We start from the raw sequence: 15,126 nt of genomic DNA, 5'->3' as shown, positions 1-15,126 counted from the left end.
TCAGATGAGATGGGTTTGCTGGAGGTAAGATGAGCTTAGATGAGATGGGTTTGTCACCTCCAGCTCCCCTGCCTGGTCCCAGCCTGTGTGTGTGTGTGTGTCAGAAATGTGGCATGAGCTGCTGTGTAACCCAGCTCTGTCTGCTGGTTTCTCTCTCCACAGTCTGGCCTGGGGCTCCTTCACCTGCTGCATGGCAGCCTCTGTCACCACCCTCAACTCCTACACCAAGACTGTCATTGAGTTCAGGCACAAGCGCAAAATCTTTGAGCAGGGCTTTCGAGAAGAGCAGAACTTCCTAGACCAGGAAGCCATCAAGTACTTCAGAGAAAGGTCAGTGCAGTCAGTCACTCCAGCAGGGGAGGTTTCCATGGGTTCTGCTGGTTTCAGGCTCTCACCCACTTCAGCACTCATGGGTGAAGTCTCTGAGGCACCTGGGAAAGGTGTATGTGAAAGGCAAACACAAAAGGTCCTCCTTGCTTTGGTTTTTCATCAATTTTGTGCTGCCCCTGTGCCCACCCTTTCTCCTGTACTCATTGAAATCTTTACAATATTCACCCAATTCACAAAAAGCTGTGCTGCCACTGTCAGCTGATTCTCCCTCTCTAGAAAGGTAAAATTGTGGGGGTGTGCCAAATGTGACATCCATCCTTCCTCAGCACATGCAACAGGCACCTCCCAATAACACCAAGAGCTGCTGAGGCATTTTCCAGCTCCACTTTGGAGCTGCCATCTCCCACATGTGGCCCCAAGCCCCCAGTCTATCCCTGGCTGCTTTGCACAACCCATCCTCTGGAGCAAATCTACACAAACACAGGAAAACACCCCCCCGGTGCCACCCACCCAGTGGCACCCACCCTGCCACCAGGGTCTGAGGGGGACTGGAGTCCTGCTGGGTCCCAAGGCCCAGAGATGCACTGTTGTCACTCTGCTCCCCTGTGGCTGCTCCAGAAACCTCCTACCCTCATTCTTTGGAGAGAAAGTCCAGGCTTTGTTTAAAGCTGTGGATTGTGAAGAACACACAGATCCTGGGCTCACACAGCAGGGACGGGCTCCACAGGGGGATGGATCCTCACAGGATGAAGAGCTGAGAAGTACAGAAAATCCTCACCAAAATCTAGGGCCTGAAGTGATATAAAGATATTTTGGGGGCAGGAAATATAAGCAGGATGCATTGCTGTTTGTCAGACCAGTGGGGCAGTTTCTCCATGGTGGAAGAGAGTGGTTGGGAAGCTCTGAGGGGACAGAAGGTTTGGAATTTCAGCATTTCAGCAGCAGAGTGAGGAGCTCTCCTGAGAGGGCAGAACTAGAGATCTTCCATGATTATTGCTTTTCCTTGGTTATCTCATTCATTTTTCTGTTGTTGCAGTTATCCCTGTGTTTACATCCAGGTTTTCTCTCTACCTTTCAGACAGTCTGGAAGGAAAAGAGAAATGAGGCAAACAGCCATGATTTTCCTAATTTTGCATTTGGACATGACAGTGAATTCTAAAAAATTCTCTGTGGGAGAAAAGAAAGCCCAGACACAGTGAAGAGGAAGGGGTCAGTGTGTGCCTCAGGGTAAATCAGCACTCAGGGAGGGAAACCAGATGAATTTTTGAAGTGAGAATTGCAGATAGGAGCTCAGGAGAACTATAAGGAGCAGTATCTTGAGTTAGACTGGAAAATGCTAAGGAAACTTGTTGAAGAAGCACTACTGGAACAGTAAATAGCAGAATATATTAATGGCCCAGAGGACAGGGACCTCTCTCTCACATGGGCACTGTGGGTTTGGTTTGGGCTCCTCCTGCCCTCACAGGATGACACAATCCCACCCCCAACCATTCTCTCCTCGGTCACCTCCTCCAAGCCCTTCCACACACACTTGGCACACTCAGCTCAAGCATGTGGTGTTCCCTAACTTCATGATTATCACTTTCTTTTTTTATATCACATTATTTTAATTGTTGTATCTGAATACATAATAGGAAGCCCAGAGACAGTGTTACCATGGGATCATTCTAGAGGTTCAAAGCTGTGCAGCAATATACAACATTTTTTAATTTTTAAAGTGATCATATTCATCCTCAGCTTCACTGCTGTGCCCTGGGGATGCTCTGACTGCAGGGGTCCAGGGGCTGTCCATTAACAACACCCTGTTGCTGCACACTGTAGGTGCCCTCAATCCCACACAACTTCCCTGAGCTCCCATCTGCCTTTGCACAAATAGAAAATCAAATAAATCCTCTTTCCTTCCTGTGCACATACCCAGGGATACTTCACATTCCCTCCTACTCCTCCACCTCCATGTTCCTTTTCATACCTCATGAATAAAACCCTCCAGCCTTGCTTCCTTCCAGTTCCTTTGCACATATCTTCACCCTTTTTGCCTGCTCCTTTGCCTCAGTGCAGAGCCAGCACCCCCTGGAGCACACATCCAACCTCTGGGCTGGACACACCCTGTGCAACAGGCACCTTCCTGTACGCCTCTGAAAATTAAACTTCATCTTTATTCCAACAGCTCCATTTAGCACCTGGGACTCAGGGAAGGAAAGTGGCAGCCCCATTTTGCATGATAAAACTTTTTTTTGTGGGAATATTATCCTACAGGCCTCTGCTCCCAGAGAAGAAATTTGCTTTATGAGAAGTACTGACAGTAAAATGCTGCTTGCACGTGTTTTCTCAACTCTCTCATTGTATTGTGCCTCATTTTAATTGCATGCAACTGCATAGAACAGCAGCAGATCTGCTGGAAATGTGGATGTAAGAGCTGAAATGGTGTCTTGGGAGCTCCCAGATGTGCTGCTGCCCTGGAGGTGCAGGGGATGAGCCTCATCACCCCATGGTTTGCTGTCTGACCCCCCTCCAGCAGCTCCATCCCCTCCCCTTGCCTCCCCCTCTGTGGTCCTGCTGCTCCTTAACCTCAGCCTCCCCATCCCAGGGCAGCCTCTGCTCTGAGAACTTGGGAAGGCCTTGAACAGCACAGGAATGTCAGTGTGCACCCCAAATTCTGCTCCACAGCCTGCTCTGAGCCCACCTCAGGCAGCACAGGGAGCTGCCCAGCCTCAGGCAGTCAGAGGAGCACATCCAAATCCTCTGTACCCCGAGCATCTCACTGCTCCTGCCACTGGGAAAACAGGGAAGCAGCTGCTGAAAAATCAAAGGTTCATGGTGTTACATCCATTTGTGTCCCATCCAGGCCTGGGATACGTGGAAAAGTCCAGACAAAACAGACTCTGTGGTTCACACTATAAAACTGAAAGACACCAGAGCTCTTCAGCTATAACAGGTACAATAGCCCTCAGGGTGACTCTGAGAAAACCAGGTCAATTATACAGAATTAGAGGTATTATTCATGCTCTAAGTGTTCTATAAAATTATCAGAATTAACTGCAAAGTCAGCTTTCAGTCTTTGTCCTTCGAGTGTTTTTCCTTCCTTTTTTCCTGTTTTCCTTTGAAATGAACGTCTGTCTATAACATTTGCTCATCTTTTTCATTTTTTAGTTCATAACAAGTATCTCTCTTCCATCCCTTCCAGTTTCTCTTCCTGCTCTGTTTCACATGAACACTCTTGCCCCATGTGCTCATGAGCACAGTCCCTCATCTGAGGTTGACCCCAGCCAGCAGAGCCCTCACTGCTCTCCTGCCTCCTCCCTTCCTGCTCTGAGGATCCCTTTAGGAATTAGCTCTTGTATGTTACCTGTTTATCTGTAATAAAATATTGTTTGCTGGGTTAATTTGCAAGCAGAAAAAAATTAGCTCTGTGATCTTGAATTAATTCTTGCAGGTATCTAGGCATTTTACTAGATGTCACTTTAAAATGCAACCTGGCTGCTGGCAGTGTTGTCCTAGCAGAAAAAGGACATTTTACAGGTAACCACTGGAAAAATCCAACTCTTTATCTTTCAAATAACCAACCTGAAATGATTGATACAGAAACAAGAAACTGTGGTTTATCTTAAATATGTACATTTTTTCAATTAGTCATTTTCAATCAATTAATCAATAATTCATTTCTAAATCTTACAGCCTGTGCTTTATGGAATATTAAGCCAAAGATAAGCCAAAGGGAAAGGGATTCTTTGTTCTGTCCCATAAAGTCTGATAATCTCTGTGACAGCAGCTGCAGGGATGGTGACAGACCTTCTCCTCTTCCCCTGCCCAGCTGTTTAGGAGCTGCTGTTTGAGCAGCTTTAGCTCTCCCCTGCTGTTTTGGCAGCTTTTTCTCTATGGCTGTGTAATAATTAAGATGCATTCACAAGAATTCTGCTTGTTCAGACCAAGCAGCTCCACCAACACCATCCCCACATCCATCCAGGCAGGGGCCAGCACAGCCAGCTCACCCAGACTCAATGTCTTTCCCAAGTTTGTTCTCAGTTTCTTGCCTTCATTTTTTTCATATATTAAAAAAAAACCCTTTCAGGCACCCTCCCCACCACACCTTTCCCTTCTCCCAGGATTTGCTCTTAGGTAAAGAATTAAAACTTGGCTCTGCTGGGGGCAGGGCAGGACCTGCTGGTGGGGCAGAGGGAGCCCTGGTAAGGGGCACAGCTGCAGGGACAAGGACAGGAGCAGCTCCAGGGAGGACAAGGGAATGTCCTGGGGTGGACCTACATTAGGAATGAAGCCTGAGGTGAGGGATATGGGGCCTGAAAGGGTGGAAATCAAATCCAGGTGAGATCCTCATGGAGAAAAGTTTGTCAGGGAACTGGAATTACCCATGGCCCTCTTTAGTGGGGACAAGAGCAGCTTTTGGATGTGCATCCAGGCTGGTCAGGACTGCAGAGTCCCACTGCTGAGAGGGGTCAGGGGGTGTTCCCAGCCTGGGAGCCCAGAGATCACAGAGCCCTGGTTCAGTCTGGAATCCAGCCTCATGCTCCCTGTGAAGCCAATCTCATTTACCAGGGGCTGTTAAACCAACACATTTAGCAAGTAAATCTGGAAGATTCAGCCTCCCCCAGCTCACCCATCCTTAGCACAGCGTTTGCAGCTGTCCATCAACACCCATTGTGCCACTGCAGCTGATTTCACAACATTTCACAACATTTTTCTTGCTGACTGGGCCCTTACTCTGATCTGCAGCACCAACCTAAGCAGGCAGATGCTAGTGGTGAAATTCTGGAGTGAGCTGAGTTCAAACTGCCATTGATAGCTGTGCATGCAGAATGTCTCTGCAGGGACAGAAAATGTAGTTTTAAGTGCTAGGAGCAGTTTGAAACAGACAGCAGGACCAAAGCTATTGCAGAGCTAATAAATCAGGACTGTTCCCAACACTATGAGAACCAGAACTTTTCAAATCATCATTCACACGCCATTTTTTCCCTTTTTGCACATTTCTGTAATGTACCATACTCACAGCTTGCTTCCTCCAAGTCCATTGTGCTCCTGTCAGATGTGCAGATCATACCAATGCCTTCCAAAGACACGCCAGCCTTTTGCTCTGATTTCCTGCTTGGTCACCCAGGTACCTGAGCAGGGTTTCAGTTACTGACCTGATGTACCTCCCATTGGCAGAGTCAGTAGCTCTTCACACAGACATCAATATTTCCAATCTTCCTATTCCCCTTTCATCAGTGCACAGGGATAAGTGCAACCTCCTGCCTTGGATTTGTTCTGTACTTTATTCTGCAACACAGGAAGCTTTATCCACAGAGCTGCTCCTTCTGGAAATCACATGGACTGGCACTAAAATGGTGCAGCAGCAGCTCCATCCCCCCTTCCAACACACACACACTGTCCAATGCTGCTGGGCCCCAGTGCTTAGATCCACCCTGGAGAGGGGAAGAGTGGAGAGATGCAGCCCTGAGCCTCTCATTTCTATTCCCCAAGGCCTCTTTACATGAGCTTTCCCCCAAGAGGGGCAAAGCCAGGGGAACCAAGTCCTTCCTGAGCCCATCACCATCTGCATGGTGGGCCTGGCTGTAGATGGAGGAGCCCAGGTACGTTGGACTCTTATTGGTTTTGACCCTTTTTGTGTACATTTGGGAGCAGCCTTTGTTTCTGTTCAAGGTGCTACTTCTATATTCTCTTTTCCAGGACTGAGGAGGAGAGGGCTGAGGCTGGGGACCTGAGGTTACAGTGCCTCCATAGCTGCTCCCCAAATAGTAAGTGACCATGAATGTGTCTGGCACACAATGGCTTGTACTGTCCCCACGCTGGCTCCCAGGGCCCAGAACCAGGTTTGGAGTAGGAAGCTTTGGGAATAGAGGTTTGTTGCTTTCCCAGACAGCCTTGCCCAAGAGATAACCAACCAGCATAAGAACAGTACAGAATTCTCCAGCATTCAATTTAGGATGTGCACATATCCTATAATTTTGTGTTATCTCAAGAAGCTGTGACTTCATAGTAGTTTAAAAATATGCTCTAATTTACACCTGTATAACTTTCATTATCACTACCTTTTTTCATCTATCTTTATCACCAATTCATGATGATGCATGCTATTGAATATAAAAATGATTGAAAGCAGCTTTGGTAGACAATAACGTTAGTATAATTAATGCCATTTCTTGCACTTTCTCTGCAAATTGCTGCGCTTTTATTCAGTGTTTGCAAAAGCTCTTGCTTTAAGCTATGGGAATCAGTGGTTCAATGTACAGAGCAATGTTGGAGCATGGCTCCTGCCCTGCTCTGAATACTATACTTTTTCTTTACTCTCCAGGAAAGATGTGTGCAGTTTCATGCATCTATTTCCTTGGAAAGAAAGCAAGTGATCCTTCATTCAGCAGGAGGGAGCCTTGGGAGAGTGACTTGCTGGCTCTGCGCTATTAAAATTTGGAAACCTCATGGCATTTTGCTGCCTCTGTCTTGCTGAGATGCACATCTCAGCCACATACTCATGGAAGCTTGGTGTGTGTAACCCCCACCCCTGAGGGTCCTGTTCCCTCCCCAGACCTGCTGGAACAGCTCTCCAGTCCCATGTCACTGCAGGCGGTGTCCCCATAGGCATGATAGTGCTGGCACTGCTCTCCAGCTGGGTTTGTCATCAGCTCACTTGGTAACTCCTGCTCCTTGAAAATGTCATGTCAGTCATGGACCTCTCCACAGGCAGATCCATGTCCTTCATTCTCACAGGCCTGAAGCTGTCTTGGTACAAAATTGATCTGGTCATGTTTCCTGAGGATGTTCCTCACCTGCCAAGCTCCTGGCAGGTTCTCAAATGTGTTTATTTTATTATTGAAGCCTGTCCAGAGGTCTTTGTTTCAAAGAACCAGTAACAAATCTTGGCAATAGGTGTTCCAAGGACTAGGCTCTGCTGTTCCCATGGCCAGCCCTGTCCCAAGTATTTAGATTTTAAAGGACCCAGAGCTGACAGCACTGGGAAGGCAAACCCCAAACGAGGAGCCCAGAGTCAGATTAAAGAGCAGTGGCCATCCCTCAGTATTCCATCAGGCTCAGCCTCACGTCCCTTACCTTCTGTAATGAAATCAGATCAATATTAATGAAGTGACAGGAGGGAAGTTGTGCTCTCAGTTCACAGTTTACTTACAAATCCAATAGAAGCTGCAAAATGCTCATTATTCATGCTTATTAGGGAGGAAAAGCCATTAGTTACTGCTGTTTGGGATGGCACCAAGCCTCACAACGCTCAGATGAACCCCTCCTTCTTCAAGCAAGTCCACCAAACCATAACTGCCCTGGGCCTGACCCCAGGATCCTCCTTGATGCTGGTTCCAGGGTCCCACACTCCCAGTCCTTGTCACATTCCCCATTCCAGGGGCCCGTGGCCAGCAGAGGATTGAGAATGGAGAGAAAACAGTGAGAGAAGGGCTTGGCTAAAGGCAGAGCAGCCACCAAGGTCACACTGAGCCCATGGGTGGTGTGGAAGAGGAGAACACATCACCTGGAACAGACCAACCCAGCAGCCACGTGCCACCAGCAGAGGAAATGCCGGCGGCTCACCGGGAGCACTCCATGGACACTTCCCACAGGGAAGTGCCAGCAGGACACCAGGAGCCACCACCTGGAGTTGTTCCTGCTGCTCTCCTCAGCCAGCACCTCATCCCCTGCAGGAGCTGCCAGCACACCCAGAGTGCTCTGAGGAGGTTCCAACCTGAAGCCAGCTGCAGATGAGAAGTACTGGCTCATCCTCAGGCATCGTGAATCTTTCTGTCCTCCCAGCCAGACAAGACAGGGCATCTGTCCTTGTTGAGAGGAAAGGATTTGGGGGAGTGTCCCTGAGGAGTGAAAGAGCAAAAGCTATAAAGAGGAGAACAAGGCTGAGCAATTGTGGAAGACAAAGACTACCTGGCCAGGTGATTTTGGAAGAGAGAATGTTAAAGGTTTTTGAGCAGCCCAACAGCACTGTGGGAGCACAGGTAGCACCAAGGGCCTCATGCCAGGGCAGGATATCAGGTTCCTCTGTTGGCAAGACTGAGCTCTCCATTTTGAGAAGTGACCTTAAATTATAAATTCCATCAGAAGCTTGAATCCAGAGTAGACTCAATCAGGACAATGCAGTTATTCAGTCTTGATAATTCTATATTAAACCATTAATGTCCATCGCTGACCTAATGTCCATCTTTTAACAGGGTTAAAAAGAAAATGATTTTATTTCCTTTAAACCCCTTTAGCAGGGTTTAAACTTACCTGAGCTGAGAACAGCACCAGGGAGCTCTAATTATGCCTTGGCATCCTCTGCTCTCCCCAGGCTGCCTTCCTGTGCAAACATATGGCACTGCCCCTATACATCTGATACCCCCGGACATACCAAATTTAGCATTTCCAGACACTTGTAAAGTCTATTTGCTGTCATTTTTGACCTTGGAAGTCTCAACTTTTTCTTTCAGAAGTGCAGGGCTGCGAGATCTCAGTGCTCCAGCTGTGTATAGCCCCTGTACAAAAATATAGAAGTTTCACATCAGGATATTTTTGTTGTTGTTGCACAGTTATTTACTAGCAAGAAAAGCTCACTGTTATTAGCTCACTGCCAGCAATAGTCCCTGGTTTCAGACATCTGTATGTCCATGCCACTTCCACCCTTTCCTCCAGGGCATCCCACCATGAGGCATTAACATGAGGAGCCTGGATCCCACGGGGCAGGTAGGAGAGGTGCAGATGGTGAATGTCAAATGGGCAAGAGAGAGGCAGGAGAAATATCACAAAGGACAAGGAGGGACAGGTGTGGTGGCAGAGCCAAAGAAGAGATAAATAACCAAGAAGAGGAAGAGCTGGGCAGGAAACAGCAAATTCTTACTGTCTGTGGCTGAAAGCCTTGGTGTTATTTGAGGCAGATAAACCCAGAGTTCAGGACACCAGCTTCTCTTGTAGAAAACTGAGAGATTATTCAAAATTAATTCAGTGTTAAAGAAATAATATGTCACTGTTTTGGCAGCGTGGGCATTTCAGAAGGGTCACCTGACAAAGAGGAGGCCTTGAAAAAAATAGTTTTATTCTCATGTCATCACCCTGTAGGCATTTCCCCTGGGTCCATCCTACAGCTCTTTTACCATCCTCCCACCCCGGCTGTCTACAGTGAGATTTATGCAACCAATCCCTCAGTGCTTCACTCTAAAGCATAGTGTAATTTTTTTCTATTCAGACAAGTTCATCAGAAGAACTCTAGGTTTAGAACACAGTGGAAAAAATTCTTTAAAAAAAAAAACCAAAACAAATAATATCCACTGGTTGGTTTTTTCCCTCGATCATGAGTGCCATGGAAGCGAAGTTGTGCTGGATGTGCAGGCAACTTTCAAATGTCTCCAAAAATGTCTGTAGCACCAGCTGAGCTGGAGAGGGCAAGGCACAGACAGCAGCCAAGGTCACTGTGACAACGGGGAACATGCTTTATATGCTGAGCAGCACAGGCTGGGAGGCGGCAGACAACAAGGGCTTGACGCATTTGAAGTGTCGCTCAAAGTTGAGCCAAGGTTTCTCCTTGTGGAGGTACCTGACAGCTGCAATCAGCTGCCTATTTCATGTCAGCATTGATTCCAACTCCAGGTCTTGCAATTCTTCCTGTAATTTATTCAGTTCATAGTGATTCACCACATTAAAAAAAAAAAAAAACACAGGTGGGGAAAAATCCCCTCTGATAAAGCACCATGGTTACGGGTCGAAGATCCAGTCTTGCTGCACTGACAGCAGTGGGAATCTCATTCCTGTCTTCAGGCAAAGCCTTGCCCACTAGGAAATTCCAAAGCTAAAGGTCTCAGTTCTGTCCTCATTTACCTCTGCTAACATCCAGACTGACATTTTGCTTTAACATTGCTTCTTGAGCTACCAGTTCTTCTGCTTCCGAGATAAGGAGGATGATAAAAGTAAATGCAGTCCTGTGTGGAGCATGGCAGCTCATGAAAACTATGGGGTGGAAAAGGGAAGCAAAATAAGCTGACAGTTTATAATACATTTTTGTTTCCTCCAGTGCACAGGTGAATTGAAAGGTTTCTTATATAAATTTCAGTGGGATTAGTTATGAAACGTGCTTTCTGTCACTCTTTTAAATTGCATCTTTCAATAAATGCTTCATCTCCTACAGCTAATCCTGGATTTATGCAAAAAACTCCCCAAACCACCCCCCTCAAAAGCCAACCCTGTCCCACACTGCTAAACATGTGAAATGAAGTCTTTCAGACTGTGTGTGCACCCAAATAGCCTTTCACTTACTGTGCATCTCCTCTTCCCCCCTCGAATGGAGGTAGGGATTGTTCTCAGTTCAGATAGTTTGACATGGTGAGATATTTTAGGATAAATACATGTAATTTTAACAGCCAAAATACATTTTTGTTTTAATTGCCTTAAAGTGGGGTTGTCTCTTGTCTGCCATGGTCCAAAGCCTGAGCTGCTGACCCTGACATGCAAGGAAGGGGCAGCAATCCCTCTGAGCCAAATAACTCTGGTTCTTCTGTAAAAAACCCTTTATTCATCAGGGACCCTCCTGCAGCAGGCACCATAAAGTCAGTGGGAACAGAGGTTCCAATGGAGGAGAAGGATGGTGAGGTGGGACTCAGAGGGGAGAAAAGTGAGAGGAGGAAGGGGAACAGGGGAGGAATAAATTATTTTCATAGCTAGGCAGAACCACAGAATAGCAGAGTGTGGTCAGGGACCCTGGAAGGGTCTGGTGGAGTCCTGTGCTCCCAGAATGTCCAGGCTGGATCAGGCTGCTTCATTCCTTGTCCAAGGATGGAGATCCCAATACCTCTCCTGGCCTCTACCCCACTTTTTGAACACCCTCAGGCTGAAAAAGCTTTTCTTCATGCCCAGCTGGCAATTCTGGCCTTCCAGTCCTGTTCAGCCAGGTTAAGAAGGCAAGGCACTCCCAGGTGCTCCCTGGGACACATGTGAGCGTTTTCTCTCCTGCCCTTTACATAACCCATTTTATGATTCCTTTTAGGCTCTGCTTTTATGCAGTAGCTCTGTAACTGTCTGCATTTCCAATTATAAAACCTTTAAATTTGATTTAGACCTGATAATTAAGCTGTGATTTTGCAAATTAACCCTATTGAAGCCCAGAGGTGTGAGACATGCTCTTTAGAACCTTAAATGTTTGGTGTTTAATTGCATTCAACACTGAGGAAAGTGCAGGGAGGAGGAGGAGTGACTGTGCAGCTAATTCAGGCCACTGGTGCTGACAGGACAGGACCTCATGCACAGATCTCACATATCCCATCCAGACCAGGATTTGCTGCTGTCCTTCCACCACAAGGATTTACCAGATGCACAAAAAGACTCAGTTGGTCCCTGGCATCACTACAAAAGTTTCTCATGTCCTTTGGCTGTTAGAAATCCTGCACCATGATCTGCACAGCAGTTGTCTTTGTGTTCCCCTTCAAGGTCAAAGCATTTCCAGCTGCATTCCCTACCTGCCATGACAGTTCCAGGCCACAGGGGAGGAACATCTTCCTCTCTTCCCATCAGTATTGACAAACTAAGAAAAATTTAGCCATCCCCTAATTCCCGGGCAGTGCTCCCAGGAGACTGAACATGAGGGCCCGCAGAAGGAAGGCAGGTCTTCACACTGGGCAGGATGGGCAGGGAGAGGTGCTGTGGCCACCTGCAGCCAGGTTTTTGTGTTCTCACAGCAGCTTTCATCCCTTCCTGTCCTTCCCCAGCACCAAACCCTTGGTTCTCGCAGAGCTGTGTGGCTTTTGGGAAGGAGAACGTGGCTGTCCCAGTGGTTCTCACACTTAGGACAGCTGACGTGCTCAGTTGGCAGCAGGGAGGAGCTAGTCCTGAATTCCTGTGCCTTATTCTCAAATGCTTTGCTCCTGGTCATGAGAGCAGGGGGTTTTATACAGACACGAGAGGCAAATCAGCCTGTGGGGAAATGCAGTTGTGGGAAACAGGCTTAAAATCGTCCCAAAATAGGCCTAAAATTTTCTTATAAGCCTTTAGCCCAGTCCAGAGGAAAAAGTGTGTGTTTGTCTTTCTTTAGGGCTTCACAACACCCAGCTCTAAGTGTCACTAGCCCGCAGAGGAACAGGAGTGACCATAATGCTCAGAAAATCCCCCCATTCGCTACGTCAAGCTCTTCCAGCGACACATCAAGCAGCTCTTCACTTTCATCAGAACCAACCAGCCAGATCTCCATGGTTCAGGATCAAACCCTGCTGGACATCACCTCCATCACTAGATTGGCCCCAGGGGAATCACCAAACCCTCAACCACTTGAGCAAAGAGATACAAATTTAGCAATATCGTGTTCCAGCCCACTCGGAGCAAGGACTATTCCAGCATCTTGCCCAGCCAGCCTCAGGCTCAGTCTAACACCCAGCTCAGCCAAGCCACAGCAATACTCTGACTGCTCTCCAGTCAGCCCAGGGATCAATGCAGCTTCCTTCTCCACCTGCTGTCCTCACTCAGCACAAAACGTACGAGCTTCAGCTTCAGATCACACTCTGACCCCCACCAGGACAAGCACAAGGCCTCCAGCAACAGCGACTCCTGAAGAGAGTTCCCAGGCTCCTGGCTATTCTAAAACTGAATTAAAGAATACAGGAAAGGGGTTTGAATCAGATCTGGAAGATCCTGATCATGAGAGGTATGTATCCAGGGCACACAGGTGTCTAAGTCCTCAAACGGCCTGTGCTGGTATGGAATCAGTAAGAGCCCCCCCATTAAAAAAATAATATCTTTTATGATTCAGATGTTCCCAGTGCTTGTTTTCCAGTACCCACCCTGTGCTTCCACTACACCCTGTTACCCAGGAAGCAAAATGCCCCATTTCCATATGCCCATTTAGCTCTCCAGACCACATGACAGACCTGGGCCAGGCTGTCACCCTCAGCTCCTCCAGCAGGGCACAGTTTTCAGGTGCCTCCTTTCCTTCCAAACAAGGCAGCACAACTTTCCCTTGTAACAGCAGAGAGCTCTGCTGTCCCCTGGACCCTGACAGAGCAGAGCAGAGCAGAGCAGAGCAGAGCAGAGCAGGGGATGGTGCTCAGTGACATGGCCAGGATGTTCCCCCAAACCTCCACTGTCTGCTCCGACCCCAGGCCAGCTGGGCTCACCCCACTCCTCCAAGCCTCTGAACTCCACCCTGTCTCTGCCACTTCTTTCCTTGGCAGGAGATTTGTAACCACACAGGAATTCCAAGCCATGGAGAAAGAGCTAGAGGATGTAAAGGAAGACCTGAAATGCCTGAAGTGGAAGGTGAGACACATAGGTGAGACGGTGCAGCCCCTGGCCGAGGACAGCAAGAGGTACAACGGCTACACCCTGATGGAGCTCAAGGCCATGGTGCAGTTTGAGGATGACCCTTACAAGGCTGCCCACAAGATCCTCACCGCCCTCTTCAGCGATGTCTACTGGCCACAGCACCCAGGCACCGAGCAGGCCTGCAACTCCTGCTCCCTGCCCAAGCCCAACATTGACCCAGAGCTGTACACAGTCTACTGTGACATCCTGAAAAGCATATTCCCTGGAATTAGCAGCCAGACATTGAGGGAAGAGACTCAACAGGTGCAGAAAGGTGCCCAGAGTGCAGTGCAGTAACAGCAGAGCCCAGAGGTGTTGAGCAGAGTGCCAGGTCTGCAGTGACTGTAGAGGACTGGGCTGTGCTAGGTCCCGTCGGTCCCTTTAGGTATGGATTGTCTGTGAAGGTGTTGGTGAGCTCTGAGCCCTCATGCCACTTGCTCAGTGACACAGAGTGGGATGGCATCCTGCACTCTTCCCACATTTTAGAAAACAATTGCTTCTTTGGTGTCTCTTTCAATCTATGGACGTTTCCTTGTTTCCAGCAACTACAAATGCTGACAAAAGAATCCCACCAAGGCGTTGTAGGTCCAAGCAAGGGCCTTCTCCCAGCCCCAAACAGACCAACCAACCAACCAACCAACCAACCAACCAACCAACCAACCAACCAGCATCTGGGTAGTTTCTATTTTCTAGAGTGTATCATTCATTAAATGACATTACTTGTTAGAAAATTGTGCCTGTTCTTTTTTATTTATTTGTCTAAAAATGCTTTGCACATCAAATCAATCGGCATCGTAATTTGAACACACACTGGAACGAGACCTGGGAATTTCAAACCTTCCCCTGCCCAACTGAGTTCCTTGGTTTCAGGGGCACAAACCCAGGGCACAGTGGTGAGCAGCTGTGGTGAGCAGGTCCTGGGGGTCAGGGTACCAAGCTCTGCCATGTGCTCCTAAATCCCCAGCCCAGCAGTGAGACAGGGGAAGGTCTGTGACCTGCAGCTGTCCCAGTCTGTGGGGACTGGGCTGACACACCAGCTCAGATGTGTTAACCCAGCTGAAAGGCTGTGGCCCCTTGCAAGGGTCTCTCCAGGTGAGCACTGCCATGGAGCCTGTCCCAAGGGAAGGAGGCTTCTGGTCACAGAGGACACACAGGAACGTGGCCGTGGAGCTCCTTCCTCCCATCTGGGAATCAGCAACGTTCCATGGATGAGCAGTTTGTCCCCCAGGTTCTGCCACAGGCCTGGCCTTGCAGCCTGCTCTGTAGAGGTGAGAGTGGAGGGCTGCAGGGATGTCCTTGTGCTCTGTTGCTCAGTGGCAGTGGCAGCCACACTGCCCTGCCCCACTGGTTCATCCAGTCCCTCTCAGAGTCAGTGACACTTCTTGGGAAGAGTCACTTCCCTGGTCTCAGTGTGACAAACACACCAAACCCCAGAACACGTCCATCCTGCTGCTCCTGCCAGGCCCTGGGGAGGGCAAGAAGTAACCTGAGAGTTCAGCCCCCCTTCCCCTCTGC

The 15,126-nt window shown here is 48.3% G+C and overlaps 1 protein-coding gene across 2 annotated transcripts in view; it reads left to right on the top strand.

The window, feature by feature from the left end:
- Positions 1–14,342, top strand: part of GSG1L (GSG1 like) — a 56,578-nt gene extending 42,236 nt beyond the window's left edge. Inside the window, exons 5-7 of one of the 2 annotated variants that reach the window (XM_059861914.1) lie at positions 163–330; positions 12,350–12,955; positions 13,482–14,342. In XM_059861914.1, the coding sequence (XP_059717897.1) occupies positions 163–330; positions 12,350–12,955; positions 13,482–13,908 (1,201 nt within the window). In that variant the 3' untranslated portion in view covers positions 13,909–14,342. Of the gene's footprint in view, positions 1–162; positions 331–6,012; positions 6,081–12,349; positions 12,956–13,481 lie in introns of those variants that run through there. The other variant, XM_059861916.1, reaches the window with a different exon arrangement.
- Positions 14,343–15,126: the final 784 nt, after the last annotated feature.

Source organism: Haemorhous mexicanus, chromosome 17 (genome assembly GCF_027477595.1).
Source record: "Haemorhous mexicanus isolate bHaeMex1 chromosome 17, bHaeMex1.pri, whole genome shotgun sequence".
NCBI classification, from domain to species: domain Eukaryota; kingdom Metazoa; phylum Chordata; class Aves; order Passeriformes; family Fringillidae; genus Haemorhous; species Haemorhous mexicanus.
Note: the sequence above shows the minus strand (reverse complement) of the source record. Positions and strands in the feature narration are given on the sequence as shown.